General features: G+C 39.4%; 1 protein-coding gene across 2 annotated transcripts in view; it reads left to right on the forward strand.

Annotated features, from left to right (window-relative positions):
- LOC132913931 (disintegrin and metalloproteinase domain-containing protein 10-like) overlaps window positions 1-23,068 on the forward strand; it is a 159,720-nt gene that overhangs the window by 25,083 nt on the left and 111,569 nt on the right. For both annotated transcript variants that reach the window (XM_060972603.1, XM_060972604.1), the window contains exon 3: window positions 14,583-14,736. In XM_060972603.1, coding sequence (XP_060828586.1) covers window positions 14,583-14,736 — 154 coding nt within the window. The remainder of the gene's footprint in view (window positions 1-14,582; window positions 14,737-23,068) is intronic.

Consider the following 23,068-nt stretch of genomic DNA (forward strand, 5'->3'; position numbering starts at 1 on the left):
ACGTGGCGACATAGACTGGGCACAGGCGTTCCGTTTTTATCGCATGAGCGGCTCCGCTTATTTATCGATAGCTCGTAAAAGAGCGGCCGGCAAACGGCTCATAAACGAGCCTCCAATAAAACTAGCATGCTTTCTCTCTCTATCTATCTCGTCTCTTCCCCTTTCGTTCATGCTTTCCCAATCTGGCCTCTCGAAGCGGATCGTTAGCCGGAAATTTCGAGGCTCCTCACTCGTAAATTTCGCCCATGAATTTTTACGGCACGGCGAATAGCCGTCACGTTCGATCACCGATCCGTGAGAAGAGACAGACCGTGTCCCTCTGCAAAACGGCGTTTTTAATTGCCCGACACAATTGTAATTCGACGGGTATTAAACAGAAATCACGCGAAAATTTTGCCCACGTTGTACCACAGGTGTTGATTTTTTCCCTTTTCTCGTGTTTAGTGTAGCGCTGTTGATCAGCTTGCAGTTGATTAGTCATTGTCGCTTCTTAACCCTTCGCCTCGTGATTTTTCTAGAAAAATATAAACGATAGTATTTAGTTGAGTGATGTTTCGACGTTTATATATTTTTTTATATTTTTACATATCATGCGCATTCTATGCGTATTTGTACACGTAAATTTTTCATAATTTGATTTACCAATATAACAGCGAAGCATCGATATATTACACATGTGTAATTTATATTTATATACTTTGGATGTGAAAAATCGAAGTTAAGGTCGGAATATGAGACAAACTCTATTAAAAATATAATTTGCAACAACCATAATCTGTACCAATAATAATCTGAGTGTGATGAGATGTTATAAGACAAGAAGTTAATTAACATGCAACGCATCGAAATTAGAAATCTGACAATCTTGTTACGCGTTGGTTCAGTCGAATCGCTGCGAAGTCACGGACCGTGGTAATTTGGCGCAACAATTAAATACACTGGGCGCCATCGAATGCTAATTAAAATTTGTACGTTGTTATCGGTTTGTCGCGTGGTTGATCGTTAACCAAGGGAGCGCAGGAAAGCGTACGTTCGATGGGCCGCAGGAATTGAACGTTCGTTCCCTTGCAAATTCATTGCTCGCTTTATTTTATTACGCAGTATGGCGTTCGGAAAACAGCCGCAAGATTGATGGTGTCCCGTATTCCTGTCAAACGCAAAATACGCCAAATCTAGTTACTCGATACTCGTTATAAATATATATTAAACTGACTTTTGATGCATCATTTTTCACTTATTGGTAAGCCATACAAATGTGAGTTCACTTGTATGACCGACAAATTGAATAAAATTAATATCTCGCTCGTTTTTCATTTTATCAAAAAAACAATACGTACGGATTTTCCACGTATTTTGTTCATTATTCGTTTATTACGAAGTATGCAGGAATTCTATTGCTTTACGTGAAAAAGAGTTCTTCCCTTCTTCCTTTTTTCAGCGTTAGTGATCCATTTCGATGATGGATCAGTCGCAAAAGAATGCCCTCCATCATCGTTGAAAGTAGTACAATGATGTCTAAAGGTCGTAAGGGAAATATCCCAATCAAATACAGCCCTCAGCTCGAAGACTTAAACGGTTTAACCTTATCTATTCTAAAAAGCAATGTTGTAATAACAGGGAAACCCTGACAACATGCATCATAGTAGAAGGTTACCACATCGCAAGTAGAATAGGTTGACCATACATCAGACGAGGTACATGCGTTTTATTAAAGCCATATTTTTCGCGAATGTTTAAAGGTACTTACACTGCTGTCCATACGTATTTCGACGCAATTCGATCAAAGGTTCGTATCTTTGTTATATTTCGAAAGTTAGCACAAACACTCTGTTACATTTGAATCGAAATAAAGAATGTACCCGCGTCATTCCAGTCCCATGTTTCTCTGTAACAAATAGTTGAAACTTTGTAAAATCTGAATGCTATAATACTAATCGAATATTGAAATATTAATCGCATACTTATGCATGTAATGATCATTAAGGAATTGGTAAAAGGTGGAGCTGATCAGTTTAGTTTCTGGAAAACTTAATTTCGAAGTGTTCAAATGCTTAGAGATGGTAATGCACATTGTAAGACATACAATGTACTCTCTGGAGGTAGTAATCGCCTGGTTTAATCCACCTTCCGCGAAGAAAAAGTGGTTCGAAATGCGTTAGCGTTCCTGCTATCGGTATTTACCTCCGTATCCAATTTGAGTCTGCTAATTCGACTCGGAAACCGGATACTCTCTCGCTTTTAAATGGATCTAATCTAACCATCCCCTCTTCCGCCAGCTACCCCTCTGAACGAGCGATCGTTTTTTGTTCCGCTCGAGCGGGGGTATAGCAGGCTGCGCGCGTGGACCGTCCGGATTTCCAAACGTCGTAGTCAGAGTAGGAAACTTTACGGAAATGGAAAAAGTCTTGGAAGAAGATTCCTTCTCGTCCTTCGTTGGTCACACAGAGGTCGGGATACGGAGGAGGTTATTCTTGCTTCTCTCCAACGGGCCAGCAAAAAGTCGATACGCCACTGCGGCGAATTTTCAACGTTGAACCGACTCTCGCCGGAGAGGTCAGGTGGGATTCACGCTGGACGCTTCACGCGGAGATCGAACTTTTTATCAGCGACTCTTCTCGAAATTATATTTCAGAGTTCAGGGCACAGAGTGGACTAATGTCGTCCGATTTACTTTCACGAGAAAGATAAATGGAGAGATATTTTAGGCCAGATATGTGGCTCTTGGAAGAAATATTCAAGTATGACAAATAAATACGGTTAAACCCTTTCCGCGAACTTGGACGTATTAGCGAAATGTGCGGTTGGAAAGTAGGGCATGCTATTCCAGATTTATTTAATTTAGTAACCTCGCAAGACAAAGTGCTGTCCTTCGCAAATAGGAACTTAAGCTGAATAACGTGAGCTCTTTGTACATATTTGGACAAGAATTAGGTAGAGACCCAGGACTGACACTTTTTACCTTGAAACTAGCATGCTTGAAGCAAATATCCAGGATTAACAACGGATTGCATTCTTCCTTCGTACAGTTTTTCACGATATTCCGAGATAATATAACTATTTTACGGTGTAACACGGGACAGACTTGGATAAATAATCAAATGTAGAATTATTTTCGTATTATGAATGATATGGTGCTTAGTTCCTAAAAAGAGTTTAAAGCTTGCGCTTCGTCATAAATATCAGAACGCTTACAGGAACTAAGATAAATCCCCAAAATCCTGGAAAACATTAATTCTAAATTCTACGTCATTTTAGTATACCGTTAGAGTTGTACAAAAGTCAAGCAAATTTCTCGCTTCAACCATATTATAAACGACGAATTCAAGGGGGAAGTTAGACGTTTAACAAAACGATTTTGCTTATTTCCGATTCGACCTCGGTATACCTTCTTTCCAAAAGATAGAAGAATTTTCAACGTTTTCAAGGGGTAAATACGTGACCAGCGAACAGTAAAAGAACAGAGGGAGAAAGGGAGCCAGCCCGATAGACAGGACGATTGTGGCGTAACGCAGTCGTTATCTCGCGTTTTTTCCGTCGTCAAGGGCTCTCCGCCTGCCTCCGGCTTCTCCCCTCATCATCATCCCTTTCCACTCTCGTTCGTAACTCGTCGAGAAGTGCGGATAAAGGGATGAATCGACGGTAGAATAGTAAGGGTGAGAGGGATTAGAGTATCGGAGGGAAACGACCAAAGGGATACGGAAAAACCGGTCGCTGGGATTATTGAAACTTTCGGAAGGAGGGTGAAGGAACTCGGTGTGTAAATTAGTAACAATTTCTTGCCGACTTCGAGTAATCTCACGAAGGATGAAGAACGTGGAAGTAGAAGGACGAAATATGAACCTCCGAGGAGACGAAGAATTAAAACGCGGGGAAAAGCAGCAGATGGAAACAGGTTAGTGGGGAAAATTAGGAAGTGCAAGGTAAAAAAGCGAGGGCGAAATAAAGAGAGTACGAAGTCGAAAGAGACGGTCATACTGTGACAAAGAAGATTCTGTAAAAGGAGAAAGAGGAAATCAGGTAGCGTGTAAAGGGAGAAAAAGAAAAGGAAGGGGAAAATGTAGGTATACTGGAAAGGGAAGAACGAGTACGTAATGGATGGACGAGCCGAAGAATAATGAAAAGAGACAGAGAAGGACAAAGAGTAGGGTATAATAGAAGGAGAGAATAGGAGAAAATCAACGCGTCCTGCAAACATCGACGCCGAAAAGAGCGCCAGGATGGTTTGGAACGTATGTAATTGCAGCGAGAAAGTGACCTACCGAATCGGGGACACGGTACGTGACACACGAAAAATTGGATAATGCGAATTGGCGGTAACAACCGGCTACCGTGGGAGGAGTAACCGGAGTAGGGAGTAGGAGGTGGGCGGTTCCCGAATAAAATTGCGGACAACGATGTGTACGTGTCGAGGATGGGGCCGGGAATGGAACGTGGAACGACGAAAATGGCAGGCCGATTGCCTTGTAACTGGCACAGGAAAAATGCCGCTGTTAATGTATATCATTGCTGACGCAGCGAGGTATTATTTTTCGAAATATTTCGCCCCCGCATCTGCGACCTCCGATCGTACATTTTGCAAGTGACACCTCCGTCATGGACAAGTGCACCGGGAAAATTGATAATTCATCTTCTTTCGGACGAAACATTGTACTACTTCTGTCTTTTTTCTTTTTTTTTTTTTGATGTTTTGTTTTTTTAAATTCATTGCTCTATGTTGGAACGAATATTTCATATATACAGAGCGTTAAAAAAGAGAATCCACGACTTTATATAAGGTTATATTACTCATTCAGAGAAGTAACAAATGTTTAATCGATAGAAGTCTGAAAGGCAATACTTCTGATATAAACTCAACTATTCTTAATTGTGACATCGTGGATTCACCATCGTGAGATACTTTTTTGTTTCTAGACACAGACCAACCCATTTTCGGTTAATAAACTGAAACAGCTCGTATTGTAATTTTTTCGAGACGACGCCTGTCGCGCGAAATCGAATTATTTTCACTAATCGCGTCGAGATTCACGGAATTTAATTCGATCGGTTGAGAATCTCTGGCTGAGATCTTAACGCAGATTTCCTTGCGGTAATTTCGCCCCAGCAGCCGGCGTTGCGAAATTCCCTTGCAATTCGTTAATGTTCTTCCGAAGAAAAAGCAGCGAGTCGATAATCCCAGCAAGTTTCTCAGTTTGCGGAGAAACATTTACCTGTGAAACTGTTGTGCCTGTGTGCACAGATTATTCCAAGGCACTCTCTCGCGCGCGGTTACGTACGAACTGGGTAATTATGGAAAGTTACTGCTCTTTGATCGAAGTAAATCCGTATATTTTATTGACAAACTCTGGCTACTAACTTTTCCATTAGGAGACACTAAGGATTTCCCTACAGGCGAATAAATCCGCGGAGTGGTTCTAGATGTTGCCTCAAAGGAAGGCACTGTTAAAAATTGCGCTTAATAATGCATGCCTTTTGGTTAAAGGGAAGTTAAGGGAGGAAAGTATCTGTATTTCCCAAAGCAAGTTAATATTTTGAGAAAAAGTACCGATTTATTCGTTAACGAAGGGATACACTGACTGGCGAAAGTATTTGAATATTCGCCATAGTAAAGTTTTACGTCCGTGGTAAAACATTGTGCAACTTCATTAGGAATGTTCTAAAACACGAGTCCCGTGAATATATTGGTAAAATTTGTAATCAGTTCGAAAATATATGTATATAGAAATTACAAGATATTTACTGGAAACATATATTTAGTAAAGCAGCGGTGATGAAATTTCAAAATGTTTCGTAGAACACACATAATATATTCGTAAAAGGTGGTTTCAAATGTTCGAATACTCTACTGAGTATGTCTGTGTACCTCGAATTGTCGAAAAATGGAAAAACAAATACGGTGGATACTCGGTTGCTTAGAAGGCACTGATTTTCTGTTCGGTGAAAATCTGTCTGAAGTAAACGCGATATTAACCAGCGAAATTTATTTAACGTTTCCTATATCGATATTTCATCTCGGGGATACGGACGATTCGGAACTTCGATTAAACTTTAATTGCTTCGCATCACCGGAAGCGAACCGCGTTGAAAATGACATTTTCACCGTATCACTTTTATTCGCCGTGATAAATAGCGCTTTTATAGCCTCTCACTTCGTTTATCGTGCTCGTTTCATTTAATGTTACGTAAAATGCTGCTTTCGTACGTAGCTGTTTCTGTAATATTTGATAAAACTTTCGAAAACCGCATCTCGCGGTACATTTCAAACGTGAAACACGTCTACTGAACTTACAGTTACAACTCTATTTAAATCATAAGTAAATTTAACGTCGATTCTTCGTCGGCACACTCGTTTAAAAACGGTGACATCGATCGATCGATTTCGATAATTGAATCGCGCTCATCAGCGGACGCTTAAAGGGAATCGAAAACAAGGGGCGAGGTTTTAATTACGTAGTTAAAATTTTACACGGGACTCGTAACGAGTGCGTGTGGCGCATATAAAAATGGGAGAAACTCGAAACATGAATGTTCGTTTTCATGTAGCAAGCATACCTCCAATATACACAGAGCTAACTCCACTGTGGCTGACCTTTAACGAGTTATTTTACTGCGCGCGATTCAAGTCGCGTTTCATCGTGAACGCTCGGCTGCGATGCAATCCGATGGTCGAAATTATAAAATTGAAACAATCAATTTATCGATGCCTCGATTGCTTTTCAGTTTACGTCCGTCAGATAGAAAAGACGTGCCCTCCAAGTCCCGTCTCGTAAAACGAATTTCATTACATTCGCAATTTATCAATTTTCCCCCTTTCTTTCGGATGTTCAACGAGACGTTTCACGACGAGACCTATATTTCTTTGATATTCCAACCAAAAGAACGGTTGCTCTTATTAAGTTTCCAAGTACCATGAATTGATTTTGTACGCGTGTTTTAACTCGCGAGTGTAAGCGTTAATAAATAAGCGGTACGAGCGTAGATCATATAAACTCGTTGACAAAGTGTTTCGTGAGAACTCGACTGCATATCTCGACCAAGAATTTGTTGCGTACTTTAATATGCCGTAAATTAGGGGATACGCGTATCAGACAGAAATACCCGCGCTGCTAAATTAAATACAACACACGCAACGCTGTGAAAGGTCGTAGGCGAACCCGTCTTAATTGTTTTAGCAAACTCCATCGAGAAACGAGTGTGGAAATAACAGGATAGAAAATAAGCGTTAGCATGCAAAACTGTAATGTGAGGAAAAAATGCAATTTATATGAAAAACTGAATTAAGCTACTGTCAAAGGTAAAAGTCGACCTTTAGCGAAACGTTGCTAGCTCGTGTCGATGTTCTCGCTCGTGAGAGTTTATACAATAATTCGCTGATTCTCTCAAAGTAAGCACGAAACGTAACGGAATGTCTGTAATATAATGCAAGAACGATAGAACCGATCAAGAGGCTCGCAGTTCCACGAGAATTTCATCGAAGCTACATTGCCTTCGGCGTCATTTCCACATCGAAGAACCAACGAATATTCTCCTACATAGCGTAGTTTCGAAAAGTCCACGGGCTATTGTCGTTAGAAGAAACGACAACGAAGACGCCGTTCACGCCAAATTGAAAATTAATTGCAAGAAACTTAGCTAGAATGTTAACAGATGACGACGTGCGGAGTTTTAATCTATGAGAGACCAACGTTTCGTTAACGCAGCATTTCAGTTGTAACTTCTTTTCAGTCAATTCACGTTATTCGATCCTATAGAATTCGTGACGTGATTATGAAAAGGAATTTCAAACATTTATTCCAGGAATATTACTTTCATTACTATTTCTTCTTCAATTTAGATACGGTAATTTTATGAAATTTCAAGAAATTTGAGTATTCTGTAGCGTCTCGGTGAACTATTTTTTTGTTAAATTATAGAACTTCAACATGATCAAAATTATGACTTTTCTGACTTTTCTCTCAGTCGGAGAACCGTTCTTAAACACTGAGCGACGTTGGCATACAAGAAGTTCATTACGTGTTCCCAACAATTTCGCAACGTTATCCTCACACGTCTTTCGTATCCTTCCGTTATATTTAATTCGCTGCCACCTTTCTCGAGGTAGATCTCGCGTATTGTTCGTGAGAAACGCCGAGAAAGCCCGATTCCGTGGTACAAGCAACATTGGGGAAAACGCTGGTATAGTCTTCGAAATGAATGGTGGGGATGAAAGGAAACGTAGTCAGCACGGTTGTAAATTCACCTTGCACAGGGATTACAAGACTCTGTGAATGGAGTAGTTTCCATGATTATTTAATTCATCACCGGACCGGCCTTTGTGAGCAATTTTTTAAACGCGACTTCATTTTTTCCAAGAAAATTGCCACAGAATTTATTATCCAAGGTAGATAGCTGTATTTTTAATCATCTGACAATTTATCCTTTATTAATTGGAAAGAATTTTATAAAAGTGCCTATGTAAATTTTCATAACTCGTTTGTGGTATCGTAATTCTGAGATATTAATTAAAGTACGAGACTGTGCATCACAATTAAAGTTTTATTGTCAATCATATTTACAATAAAGCTGTTTTGTGCTCACGTAGAAATGTTTTAATAGATAAAACGATAATTTCCGCTTAGAAGTTGTCGACCATTTCTCATCAAAATAAACACGGTTCCTAATTGTCGATAGCATCTTTTTTATTTGTATGAGTTTCGTCTCAATTATAACATCTAACAAACTATTATTAAATAATTCGTTAATAATTTTCCACATCTATTATGAAACGTCGTCATTTCGATTTCCAATAGCTTTTTTACAAGAATGATTTATGTACTCGTCTTTTATCAAGGTAACATCAAAGAATCTAAGTGAACTCGATTCGAGTTAAGTTGATGGATCATGGATAAGAATTGAAGGAATAAGCAGAAAGCACGTTGCGATCGAATCCTATGGATCTCACTGGATAATACCTTCAAAGAAACGATTTACACAGTCCGGACGCGGGCTATTTCCTTTACAAATAAATGATCAGTCTATTCCACGTAGTTTGTTTCAAGCTCGTGTCGGTTCGTATCTCCGTTAAATATTTTATCGGTCTCCGAAGTTTTAACCAATGGTTCGTACGCATGGAGTGCTCATCCTCGTCTGCTCGTTCAAAGTATAGGGGAAAAAACGTGAACAAAAGACAGCTCGAACGCTTGTTATCCATTTAGCACAGTGTTAATCCTAAATCGATGAAACACGCGATGGGAAATCAAGATTCCATTTCCCTTCGACTCCCTTTTAGTCATAGCTGTTCGTTTATTCTCTTTTTACCTATCAACACGATGGAAAGGTGTTTGGTCGTGATGCGATCCTATCTACAGGTAACCAACAAATCCATTGGAGGACATTAAAAAGATCTTTGTGTTGAAACCCAGACGAGAAACTTCAAAGATAATTGCACAGATCCTGATCATTTAAACAAAATTTTAAAAAATATTCGAGCATTTCACTTTTCTAGTTATAGTATATCATATACACAGATGATCATACACAAAATATATACTCAAACCAATAGAGGATTAACATTTTTTATTTGGTCACCCAACAGTGGCGCGTTGATAAAGAAATGAATTTTGAAATTTTGGAAAAGGCACACGTGACGAAACGAATAGAAATTTATGAAACAGGTAGAATTCCATTCTTCGTCGATTAAAATCAAATTCGAGGAATTCGGATCAGCGTTGACAACCCCGGTAAGAAGTTGGAAAACTGCCCCGCCACTGGTGCTGCCGCGGTTGTGGATATATCGTTGCTATGTTCAAGTTTCGATTGCAGTTAGTAGGTGGAGAGCAACTCGTGCGCCCGCGCCTTGGAGAAAATTGCACGCGGAATTCGTCTTAGTTTCCATACACGAATTTCCTTTCCTATTTGTCACAAGCGTAGGCGAGGCTACTTATTTGTACACGTCCGGGTGGCTATGCGCCACGATAGAACGCAACTGCGCCTCGAATCTACTAGCCCAGAGGAATGATCGATTCACTTAGGGGGTCAGCTTGCTTCGACGAGACATTAGTCGTCGTGCTGCGTTTCTAACTCACCCCTACATACACATACATCGTTCATGGATACATACACAAACGTTTGCTGGAACCTGATGTTGCGACTATTCTGTTACACGGGACCAGAGGACGTTGGCAAACGTCTCTGCAGAACGTTCCGCTGTTTGGCGAAATCGACTGGTGGCGAGATTCGATATTACTCCGTCAGAAAAGTAATTTACGGCGTCGTTCGGATTTCATCTGCACGGTCTTCGAAATCGAACGATTCATAAAGCGAGATAAAGGCCGCTCGCCGTTTTTTCTCCATACATACAGATTTTTTCTCTTGTCAAAACACACAGAAAGGGGGCAACGGTTGTCAGGTTTCCGTTTTATCAAATCCTCCGCTCTCTCTTCCCCCCTCCCTTCTACCGAGTTTCGCTGCTTCACAGCGCTGGCAGACGGAGCCAACTCTGGTAGCGATGTAATTGAGTTTGAAGCGAAAGAGGATGGAACTTTGAGACAGTTTCGGCTGGTAAGACAAAGAGGCAAGTTTAAAGCTTCTGTTAAAAGCAGTTTACACGTCGGCCGGCCGACCTGTTAAATAGCCTGGTCTCTTGTCCCTTCCAAGATTTTGCTCCCCTTTGAGCGGTAACGTCGCCATTAAATTTGTAACACCTTAAGAAAAGAATTGTTCTGAGATATTGTTGCGTATCCGTATGGGTGAGTCTTTCATAAAACACAATATAATTTCCTCATGAAATTACTACGATGTTAGTGTTATTTCTATCTATCATATTTTTTAAGGTTATTGGATGTATGTGAATACACAGGAACACGTGGATAAATAGTAAGGTAGAAAATATGTATATTTTGTATATTAAAGTGTAATTACAAAGTTCGGAATACAATATGAGCTGGTTCAAATCCGCACGCTATCAGCGTTACCCTATGACTGAAAAACCCTGAAGCCAACGTTGCATGTGTACCATTTATGGTTTGCCTTCGATGCAGTCTTTTGTCTATGCGCTGTCGATTGCTTCAGTGCTTGAGAAAACTAAAGAACAGATGTAGTTTTCTTCGAAGTGGCGACCACTTCAACAATATTTAATCGTAATCAATAGCTCTAACACCAGGTGTATTGTTTGAAGCTTTGAGGATTTCTGATAATTCGTATCTTCCCTTTCATTGCATTTTCAACGTGTTTTTCCGAGATAGAAAATTCAATCTCTCAACCCTCTGGAAAACTCGCAGATTTTGGTTAATCGCGGTAACCATTCTGCTCTTGGATACATCCGTACCAGTGAATAATTTCGTATTAAACCATTTTAACGCCGCAATTAGCAACAAATCACATCTCTTAGCGTTTCGTTGAGCTCGTTCGAAATTCTCACTGCGACAACGATTTCTCGGCGGAAGTTTCGACGAGAACCATGCGCACAGATAACCGGTCGGATGCGTCACTCAATGGTGCGTGCGATATCCGGCGGAAATGCCGGATAAATCTGTCGGCAAGAGAGTGGCCGGTGTGATGGCGGCCGAACGATATCGGCGCGTACACGCGCCACCGAAATTTAGCATATCTATTCCACGCTCGGACGTGAAGTGCCTATCGAGGTCATTTTTTTGAACTTCGTTTCCGATCGGCTGTCATAATTGCATCGCGCCGATTGACGCAGATTCGAACATTGCCCCGAATATCGCGATGCTTCGAAGCCGCTCGAGCGTCATTAATGGGATTTCAACGGGGCTGCACAGACCCGTACGCGATTTCAGGACAATAACGGTTACGGTTACGATAATGGGTAGCGATAACGACGACAGAAATAGCGACAGCTCTATTTTTGTCGAGCTCGCGACGCAATATCGCTCTAATCGCGTCAATATCGCGCAACTTGGGGACGATGAACGATGTATCAGAGTCAGCACTGTAACTAGATTAGGTTCAAATCCGAGAACGTCTAATTCAATATTTTGTTTCATCTTAAAGACAAATTTTATTATTATTTGATGTTTCGTGGCGAACGAGGTACTAATTGATAGAAAAATTAATGAGTGGTGTTTGTTACTATACGATATTTAGGGATGATAGACAATTTACAACAGTCAGCACCGTAATTCAATAAATGTTATTCAAATCAAATATTTACACTGTCTAATACAAAGGCAGCTAATTTTATAAGTTCTATTTTATATTCAAATTTTAATATCGTTTGATGTTTCAGACTGAGTGGAGATTGACAGTAAGAGCTGAATTTTATTGATATGCGACACTTATCGCTAATCTATGAGAATGCAATTAGATTATTGAAACTATTCTTGTTACAAATCTGAAACTATTTAATTAAACATTGTATTTTATACAATCGTTTAATTTTATATATTTTATGTCGGTGCTACTCGATGGTTATCGGTAGAAAAACATTTAACAAATTCGGCTGTTTGATAACAGCTAAAAAGTTCGTCGTACAATGTGAAACACGACAAATGTTATTGTTATCGCGGTGTTTTGAAGCGAACGAAATACAAATTGGTAGCAAAAGCTAAACTTTGAAGTGGTGCTCGTTGCGCCTGGAAGGTGCCAGCAAACAGCTGCAATCGAGGTTGATCTACGTAGCACAGAAGCGTAATTTCGAACGCGTTCGACGAGCTTTGGAAAAAGAAACGTGTCGCCCGTAAGTTACAGCTGACTCTCGAGACCGATCGAACTCGTTTCAAGAGCGAAAAGCATCGGTGGGAATGAAATTTGTGCTTGGTCCCGACGCAACGGCAAATATTTAAAGATTAAAAGGTCGGCGAGCATTTATTGTCGGGGGTGTAAAGTGACCCGATGCAAGTGACGGCGAGCAATTACCGGCGTCAAATGTTTGCGCGGGTAGATAGTTTAATAACGACGCAGTCACTTTATAATGCACAGCTAATGAAAATATTCTTCGGTCCTTTGTTCTCCAGTCTACGCAAGATTAATTCAAAAGTTTCGCGACTCGAGAAATTTCTTCTCTACTGTCACGCGGGAAAATTCCTCAGCTTGGAGTACCTCGTTCCTTTTTTATTTAGTTTGAAATTTTAATACAAGATAGCGAGGCACGGTATTAAGATTTCAGTTACTATGCTTTATAGCAACGTGTATGATAAATTATATTCTAAATTTCTTAGGTAGCAGTATCTCTCTTTTTTAAGTATTTCATCTTAAATTGAGAAAATTAGTAATCGAGTTTTTAGTTATACGTTCATAACATTTAGCTCCAATTCAAGGTGGCGAGAGTAATAACCGAGACTTCAATCACCGTGCATTTTGCGACTGTGTATGGTAAACTAAACTATATACTAGTTAACAAGCTGCAACTTCCAACACATGGGACGGGAAATTATCTAAGCTACGTCTAGTAGTCTAATATCGATTCGCCATGGTTTCCGAAAATTAATAATTGCCATCTATCGACAAGTATGCGGCAGCAACAGCTGCTGAGGCTAATATCGAATTAGCAAGGAACCTTGAATGGAATGGAGGAACAAGAATTTTCGATGGTACTCGATGTAGATGGAATATTCGCGGAAGGTCGTCCATGTTCCATCGACCACAGGTGGCAACTTAATTTATCAAAAGATAGACGACATCGTGGAATTTCTTTGTTCCTGATGACGAATCGCGAGAATTGATCGCCGTGCCTCGAAGAAATAAGTCAGCAGGTTTCGTCTCAGACCACCTCGCGGCATTATGAAAGCAGAACGATAATATCTTCGGGGGTTGTAAGCTCGAGGGGCTGGAATCGTTACGGCGTTGCGTGCGGTAAATAGATAAATGTCGACTTGAAGTGCATGAAACGGCACGGCGAAGATAGGGCGCGCCGAATCGAGAAAATGTATTACCACGGAAATAATTTGCATTTAGATCCCTCGATATTTCAAACCGGAGACCCGCGTCCCACTGAGTTTTGCAACTCTTGTGAAAATTCCATGCTTCAACGTTACCACGAATTATTTTCTACTGGCGATAGAGAAAGTATTCTATAGTTGATTTGGAACTGAGAAATTTTCTTTGTTTCTTATAGCATGTCAGGATCGTTGATTTATGAACAATAGTTTTAATTCCACTGCCTGATCTTTCAATTTTTCATGTATCGATCTTTAGTTTCGATAGAAGAAAGAATTTTTAATGGTTTAAAATATCATTACGAGGAGAATTAAATTAATGGTAGGTTTAGAGTTTCTTCTTGTACCTTGATAGCTATTAACATATCATAAACCCACAAAATCTAGAGCGAGTAACAAATACCGTTGCCTTGTGTTTTGCCTAATTCGGGTGACGTGTGAATCGTTTCAGTATTTTGAAGGTGGTCAGTTATTTGTGGTGTGCAAGAACAAACTCATACAGACCGATTAAATAGTATCCTTTCTACGTCCCAATTAATTCACGCGAAATTAAGTCAATCATCTCGTACGAACTGAATGTAAAGGCCGTGAAAATCTTGAAAAAATTATACCGAGGGCTCGTGACGAGATTAACGATATACTTTTGAATGTTTAACGATTTATTCAAAGATGAAGAATTTAATGCGAAACATTTCTCTCTGTTTTCAGCGATCATTCCTGGATCGTACATCAGACACTATAGCGCCGTTTGGTACGACACGGCTGCTCTAAGGGAACATCGCAGTAGAAGTCGTCGTGACACTTCAGCTTCCGGGCATCCGGGAGACGCGACGCTGAATCTACGTCTTCACGCTCTCGACAGGTTCGTAAAACCACGTACCACTCTTGCTCCGAGTATATATGCAGCAAGAAAAAGAAATCTGCCAGTAATGGTAACGCGGTCAACAGGGGAATGAGAAACAGGTGGGAGGGGAAGCTTTATCGAGGAAAATTCCAGTTTCTCGCTGCCGTCAAAGGCGGAATAATCTATGGACGAACGGCCGTTTTACCGTGGTAACAGAGGAATATAAATTTTCATTTCGGCTCGACGTCAACGAATAAACATTGGCCGTGATGTATAAATGATCATGGCGTTAGGTAAACTCGGGCGAACTCGGGATTTTACTAAAAATCTAGAGAATATTCAAATTTCTTCCACGACAAAGTGAGAATTAGTACGTTTAGTATTGTAGTACATTTAGTAGTACAGTAGATTCTCGCTAAACTGATTCTTATGGGATCGAGTGTGTGATCGTTTAATCCGAGAATATATGTCAATTATCATTCATCGGTTGTTAATAACAAAAAGTCACATGTAATATTGTGGATTATTAATATAACGAATAAATTGATCGTGCAAATATTTCGATTGCAAATCGTTACAAAAAAAAAAAAAAAAATAATCAATAGCTCGTAACTGCCACGTATATTTTTAAATCGGTTTCAAATCCTATCAATATAATCATGACAGTCGTGTTAAGTTGCTAACGAAACTTTAAAAGGTATTATAGAACATACAATGGAATATACAATAGAACATATAATTTATAGAACATGGATATGAAAGTTATGTATGGCAAGTGCATATGGTGATGTCGAATGTGGTATACGTAAAATGATTTTTCTATAGGTCAATTGTTTACATCTCGATAAAAATGTAATCGATTAAAATGGAACCCGATAACGGAGGTTCTACCAAATTCAATTTAAAATAACAGAGCCGCGTGATCGTCGATCGTTATTTGTCTGAAAGAAAACGTAATTTTCTACTAGCTCGTACTTACATGAACATCGATTAAGAAAAGTTTCGTAGTTTCCAACGCGTTAGTGCCGCGATGATTTTCTACGTGGCACCGAAGTAATACAAAGCAAATGCTAGTAGCTTAGCCCGTCACGTTGCAAAGAGGTAATTGTTTTGTGCACGTAGAAAGCAGTTTCTTGTGAGAGCGCAACTTTCAGAACCTAGTTGGGCCAAAGAAGCCGAATCTTCTTACCAACCGAGACTTGTTTCATTATATTTCGTCCGGACCAACACGACCGTCTGAAGTTGTGCGTGTAATTGAACGCGTCAGTAGTTGAAACGATTCACTGCGAACGACAAAATAAAATATGGGCTAAAATGGTGGAATACACGTTCGGAAAGAAATCTTTAATATTTTGATATATCACGGAAATGTTTAATTTTATAGTTGTTACGATCTTTTATTTATGCTATTTGTATCAAGTAAAATTGCATGATCGTTACGCAAATAAGGTTTCAGTAGAAACGGTTAAAGTTACTCAGGCATTAATGTACCGTTTCATCCAATGTAATCAATCTCGATCAATTGTTATATTCATGAATTCGAGTTTAATAACGATCACACCGATAAATTAGATAAAACAAACGTTTAAATTATTGCTATTATATTATGCTTCAAATTAACGTGATATGTACTTATCGTGGTCGCTGTTACATAATAAGTCACTCTATATGTTGGAATTGAATGGTATGTGGCAAGGAGGAATAAACTAGGCAATAGATGTACATAAAGAGGGAAACGAACAAATTTCCATAATTTAACAATTAAGCAAATTATAGCATCGAGGGTGGAGTATCATAGAAAATCAATTAGAAACACATTATAATGTAACATTTGCCGAACAAATGGCATGACGTAATAGGTAGGTGGATATTTAGCCTCTTGTATGTTCTCTACATATGCAACTATCGTCAGCCTTATGTGACACTGGCTCGACACAGTAGCCATATGCCTCGTTGAGCATCGTGATACACCGTCATTGTGTTGTCAGTGCCATCGACACGAGCCCTCTAAATCTCCGCGTTACACTCAAGAGATGCGACAGTTCTGTTTCACTGTCGCTGAACCGTTCTCTGTTATGCGTGCTTTTGCCTTAGCTTTTCTAAAATTTCCTATATACTGAAGATCACGGGAGAAAACTATGATCATCTAGCAGTTTTAAAATTTACTAGGTTGTCGTTCAATCTCACGTTAACAAAATTTCATCCCCTTTAAAATCTTCAAAATATTGCTCGTTTTAATATACAGACATATATGTACGATGTAAAAATACATTAAAGTCAGAAAATCAACAATCCTTTATTCCCTTTAATTCTTTTATCTCATAAATTCTCTTTCATTTATCCATTGATTCATCATTTTCACTATTGGTTCCACTGTTTTTCCATTCCTCTCTGTATATTTGATTTCTTATCAAACCCATTCTTTATCTAACTCCGTGACATCGATTTTATTCTGCTCCCATCACTCGTCACACGTAGGGTAAAATAAATTCAGTTTTTTGACCTGTTAGTTTATTCTACTTCTTCCATTCACGATCGTCGATGCATCCGCGTCGGTTCCTTCGACTTCGTGATGGAATCGAAAATACTTGGTCGATACGAAGCAGAATTCCTATTCGAGTCGCGGATACCGGGCTCTCGTGCGTCGATTCTCCTTTTGATTCAGCCTCGAAGATCGAGGGAAATCGCGTGCACGCTGGCCGAGACGCCACATCTCTAACCCTGAACATCTCTCTGCCCCCTTGAGGATGCACTCGCTGCCGCGGCACTAAATTTTCCTCGAAACACGAACGGCGGAACGTGGCGGGGAAAAAATACCAGCGGAAAGTGGCGGTGAAATTTATAAATGCTCGGTTCGGTCACGGATAACGCGCGAGGATAGTCTGGATATATAATGGAAGTGGTCGGTGTGTTGGTGAAGATGCTTTACGACAGAGCTTGCTTTTCGATTTATTACGAGTTTTATCATTTGCTCGTCTTCCGATTCGAATACGGTAATGTTTAGAGGTTGATTCGTGGTACACCGCTTAGTTTACAGCTTTAATGGTCCATAATTTAGGACAGAATCAACTCGAGGGTCACTGGAAAACACTGGGACATACCGCTGAACGTATTTAACATTGCAACATTATATTATTCGAATACGATTCTGTTTGAGATATCGTGGCATACCATGGTGTTTACTGGCCGAGCAGAAAGCAAAACTGAAAGATTTTCTTCGCAAAACCTTTTCCGGGTTGCAAACTATAAAACTTCGTTTTTATTGCCTGATTCGGTTATGGAGGCCGATGGTGGGACGGTTTTACGACGGCCAGAGTATCAAACTCGAGGGAAAACAACTGAAATTCTCCCCGCGTCTCGATAAACCTAAGTAGAGGATAAATTCGAGAATTCTATGGCCTCGTATCTCTTCTGGCTGTCCTGACAAAACTCGAGTATATCCGGAGATGATCAAACATGTACCGTTTTCTAATCAGGCAACGTATGGACGCGAGTAGAATTTAAGGTCTTTTTTTGCTTCTATTGGATCGTCCAATGTGTTTAACTAAAATGACCAATTCGCGATTTACCGAATGATTCTAAGATAAATTGTGCATTAGCATTTAAGGAAAATTCGAAGCGATAACAACACTAGAAGTTTCTAAATAGCTCACTGAATGACAATATTTTCAACGGAGAAACATAAATAATCGAGCAATTCTTTCTCGTTACACGTTATACATATACATATATTGGTGTAGTATAATTAGAAAGACGTAACAATGAATTATCGGACGGAAAGGTCGAGCTACTCGAAAAGGGTAAAACAGCTTTTCACGGTTAACCCGCTTTGCAAAGGGGTAGATAAAGAGCGATTGTTATCGCTTGGACAATGGTATCGCGACGGGAACGTACCAGTTAGCGTTATTTTCGAGTTAAACCCAACCCGTTCCCAGGATTCACCCCTTCGAATGGAGAGAGGGAAGGATGCAATTAAAATCAGCTACGTTGGCCTCGTCGAATCTCGGTTTCTTTTGTCGGCAGCCTCCGTTTAAGATTTAATTGGATTGTTCGTTAATGAGTGATAATCGGACGGACCGTTGCAAATAAACTGGCGATACGCTTCCAATTAACCTTAATATCAGTACTTATTGCGTTCGAGCCAATTACGTCTTCTAATTGTAGAAATTCGGACGTGCCGATCGGCAAAAGGGCACCCCGGAGAGTGTACCAAAATCAATTCGAAATCGATTCGACTGAGGCAAACAGGGTAGACCACCTCTCTCCATGTGGGTTATAGGTGCTGCACGTGTTTCTACCTCGGTATCATGGACTAACGATTCTCTGCTTATTAAACTCTGTTTATCGAACTATCTTTTGCTACCGATGAGAGATTCTATTAAGTTCTGTTTATTCCTCTTACGTCTATTACGTCTCTACTATATACTTAGCAAATATATTTGCATTCAATTTTCCTACTTTGCTAAGAACGATTGCTTCCTCTGAATTCCCGTTAATAGTAGTACATGAAATGTAATAAACGAGAGAAATTTTTATTTTATTAACAAACCATTTCCATAATCGTTAGTGTAAGTAAGGTGGGCGAGTTCAAAAATATTAATAAATCAGGAAATTTGTTGATAGCATCGGAAATAAAGTTTTGTAGAAGTGCAATGCATATATTTAATCATGAAGTTATTATACATTTTTTCAGTAGAAACACTCATAGTCAAGAAGAAATCGGAAACATCAGTAGAAACGTCCAGAGTTAGTCAGACATAAATATATCATTTTATGTAATATAGTCATGTCAATATAGTTGATTTCAGCTGATTTAGCCGAAACGTTATTGCTACATACTTCACTTTTTGAAAAAGTAGACTCAAGATAAAATCAAATAGAAACGTGTGGATAGACAGATAGGTGTATCGAAAACCATTAATCGGGAAAAGTTCGTAGAATTCAAAAAGGAAGCTTTGGAAGAATATGATGGAAGTATTTAATCCAGAAGTTATTATACTTTATTTTACTTTATACTTTATACATTATTTACAATCGAGTGAATTTATCGGATGTATTAAGCGAACGAACTTCCAATAGAAATGTCTAATCTTAATCACATATATAATTTTATGCAATTTCAACCAGCTGCTATATTTATAAGTCCATACTTGGTCTGTCACAAGACAGCAGATTGGACGAGATAAACGTTTAAATTATTGCTGAATTGTTGCATTATTTAAATTCACACGAGTAAATACTTAAACGCTGGAGTGAATAAGAAAGCTTGTTCGTATCGTATGGAAACATTTAATCATACTGAATACATTGCTTGTATCGAGTGAAATTATCAATTTATTAAACGAACAAGACTTCGATAGAAACGACTACAGTTTATCAGACACATAAATGTATCATTTTATAAGATTATTTATAAGATAGATAAAACAAACATTTACATTATTACTAATATATTATATTTTAAATTAACACGATATATATATACATATGTGTATTTAACCATTGGAATGAAGGGACAGGAAAGTGGGAACATCCAAGGGCATTAATCAGCTGGGAAAGGTCGTTCTACGAACGATAGCATAAAGCAACGGGTAAGGGAGGGCAAGAAATGGCTTTTACTTCCCGCGTTTTCCTCCGATGTGCGTGAAGCCGTGTACACGTGAACGTGTCCCTTTCGTGAATGTATGTTACGAGGCAAACGAGGTTGTCGTGGGTGGAGCGTGCATTACCCTTGCAACTAATCCCATTTCTCAATGGTACATGCATCACTCACCGCTCCTGACTAATCGTCCTTTCGAGGAGGCGAGCGTCGTTCTCGCGTAAATTGAGCAATAACGGGATAACGCGTGCCTCGACGATAATTCTCGTGCCACGACGCAGCCAACTGTAACCAGGAATTTCCATAAATATTCGCGTTTCTCAGACCGTCTCTCAGTTGCTTAACCTTTCAAACTTATTTCAAACAGGCAGATCGCTTAGATGGTGGGAAGCGTGTCTTCCTTCTTCTTCTTGTTTTCTTCCTTTTTTGCAGAAAGGATTTTTTTAGATTTAGTGTTAATATAACTCTTAAATTAGTAGCAAAATGGTTATTGCCAAAATGAAGATGTTATACAAAACGAGGTGGGAAAAGTTTGAAGGAGTTTCGCTGAGCAGCGCCGCAAGACATTGAAAGCACATTGTCGTGATTCTTGTTAAGCTAATTTTATGCGAACCTTTAAATACGAAATTATAGTAGAAAGCCTGGAAATAGAGTCAAGTGGGAACGTGTAACGTATTCAATTTTTTATAATCTAAATGGACGAACTAAAATTTCATTACAGAACCGATGGCCGAATAAATCGATTAATATTCTCATAACGTTCGCTCGTTCTAATTCAATTTTGCATAAATATCGAACGACGTGGGATTAATTACCCTGCTAGCATTTAAACTTAAATTAATTGATAATCAATAGCCGATGGAATTATTAGGCAATTTGGTTGGTACGGAAGCCTGACAAAATTCAGGCTGCTCTAATTAATTCAAGCAAACGTTAATTCGCCGACGTATTATACCGTTTGATTTCTCTCGCGCGTTTCCATTCTAAACGCGATGTCTTTCACGAATCATAAATCAATTATCGGCAATATTATTAAACGGCCTCTAAAAGCTGGCTCGCTTTTATCTAGAAATTGTTGCTGGTAATTGGTACCAGACGAACGCTAATTAAGAAATACCAGCCATTGTCTGACTTCCTGTAACATCTGAAACTGCCGTCGTATCGTAATTAGAAACGTCGCGTTTCTAGGATATTTCGCTTTCCTCGAAAACGCGCGCGCACACGTGTACAATTCGTTCGGAGGTAGAATGTCACAGCACGTCCGATGCAAATCTGCACACGATATTGCTATCTGGCGAGTAATGTCGCGCAGATACGCACCCTACATCCAAACTTTGGGAATAGTTGTTTCCTTCCACGTCTAACGTGAACGTCGTTTGCATACTCGACCAATGGGCGCCAGCATCTTCGCGAACCGCCTCTGTGTATTGTGTTCGGCACATGTGAATAATGTGCATCGACGTCGCTATTGTGTGCCCACTGCACGTACTATTGAGCGGTTCAGCTTCCGGTTCATCCAGACAGCATCCACTTTTAGTAGTTGCTCTTCAGTCTTTAGCAATTTAGAGACTCTCTTCTGCTGGCGATTATTCGTTTGTTTTTTATACAGCTGGAATTATAAATTAATAATATACAGAAATATACAAAAATATAATTCATTTAATTTAAATATCGAAGAGAAGGGATCATAAGGACCTGAAAATCGAGACATACTTGTGTTAAATAACGAAATTTCTAAATTCCTAAGAACAGAAATGTTACACATCCATGTGACCCTAACAGCTTACCATAGAGACCTAGTATTTGAGAAAATTGTACATCTTTGATAAAAGGATTTGTTATGGAATTATATTTATCATGATAATCGCGTCTGGAGAGATTGATAGAAATAGGAAAGACACTATCGATTATCGGTGGAAAGTTGGAGAAGCCTCGTGCAATTTTTATTTTACATAATGCATATCGTTGCGCTTTCGTATCAAACTTTTCTCCGCGTCTCCGTATATATCAATTTCAAAAGTTACTATGAACGTAGCAGTGAAATGTAAAGAGTCATGGATTTATGCGTTCGATATGTCGGCTGCCGGTGTTCGTTCAGCTGTTTGTCGCGAGCTACCGGGGGCGACAGAGTCTTATGTTTTCCGACAGGCAAACTTCTCCATGTATGGCTCCCTTAAGATTCACACAGTAATCTCACGTACCGACTTACATAATGCAACGACAAACTTGGCAATTACGCGAGGAGAAATCAGACGAAACTGTTGATTGCTGCTTTGCGGATGTACTACTCTGTCGAACACGCCGTATCTGTTGATGAAAATCAGTCTGACCCAACTGCTTTCTTGTTAATTTCTCAACATAACAGAGAAAGAACGATACTCGTGCATTGCTTGCATGGAACTTTACCAATTTCACAATTTTGAAATTGTGCATTGCTGAAATACGTTTGTAAACAATATTCCATTTATCTCCACATGACAATCACAGGCACAAAGCACGATCAATCTCTTTTTGTCGGTTTCCTAATTCTTATATTGCTTGATGGTTAAAAGGAAGTATTTTATTGTACTTGCATAGTAGGGGAGAAAATTCGTTAAATTCAAAGGTACCAGCACGTTCTAATGGCACATTGTTATGGCAGTCAATGTTTTTAAAAAGTTGAAAAAAGTGGCGAAAATGTATTGCATGCAGAGCTGGAAAAATGACTAGCGTAAGGAATACGGGTCTAATTGATTATTTTTGACAGGCCTA

This window comes from Bombus pascuorum, chromosome 14 (genome assembly GCF_905332965.1).
Source record: "Bombus pascuorum chromosome 14, iyBomPasc1.1, whole genome shotgun sequence".
Taxonomy (NCBI): Eukaryota; Metazoa; Arthropoda; class Insecta; order Hymenoptera; family Apidae; genus Bombus; species Bombus pascuorum.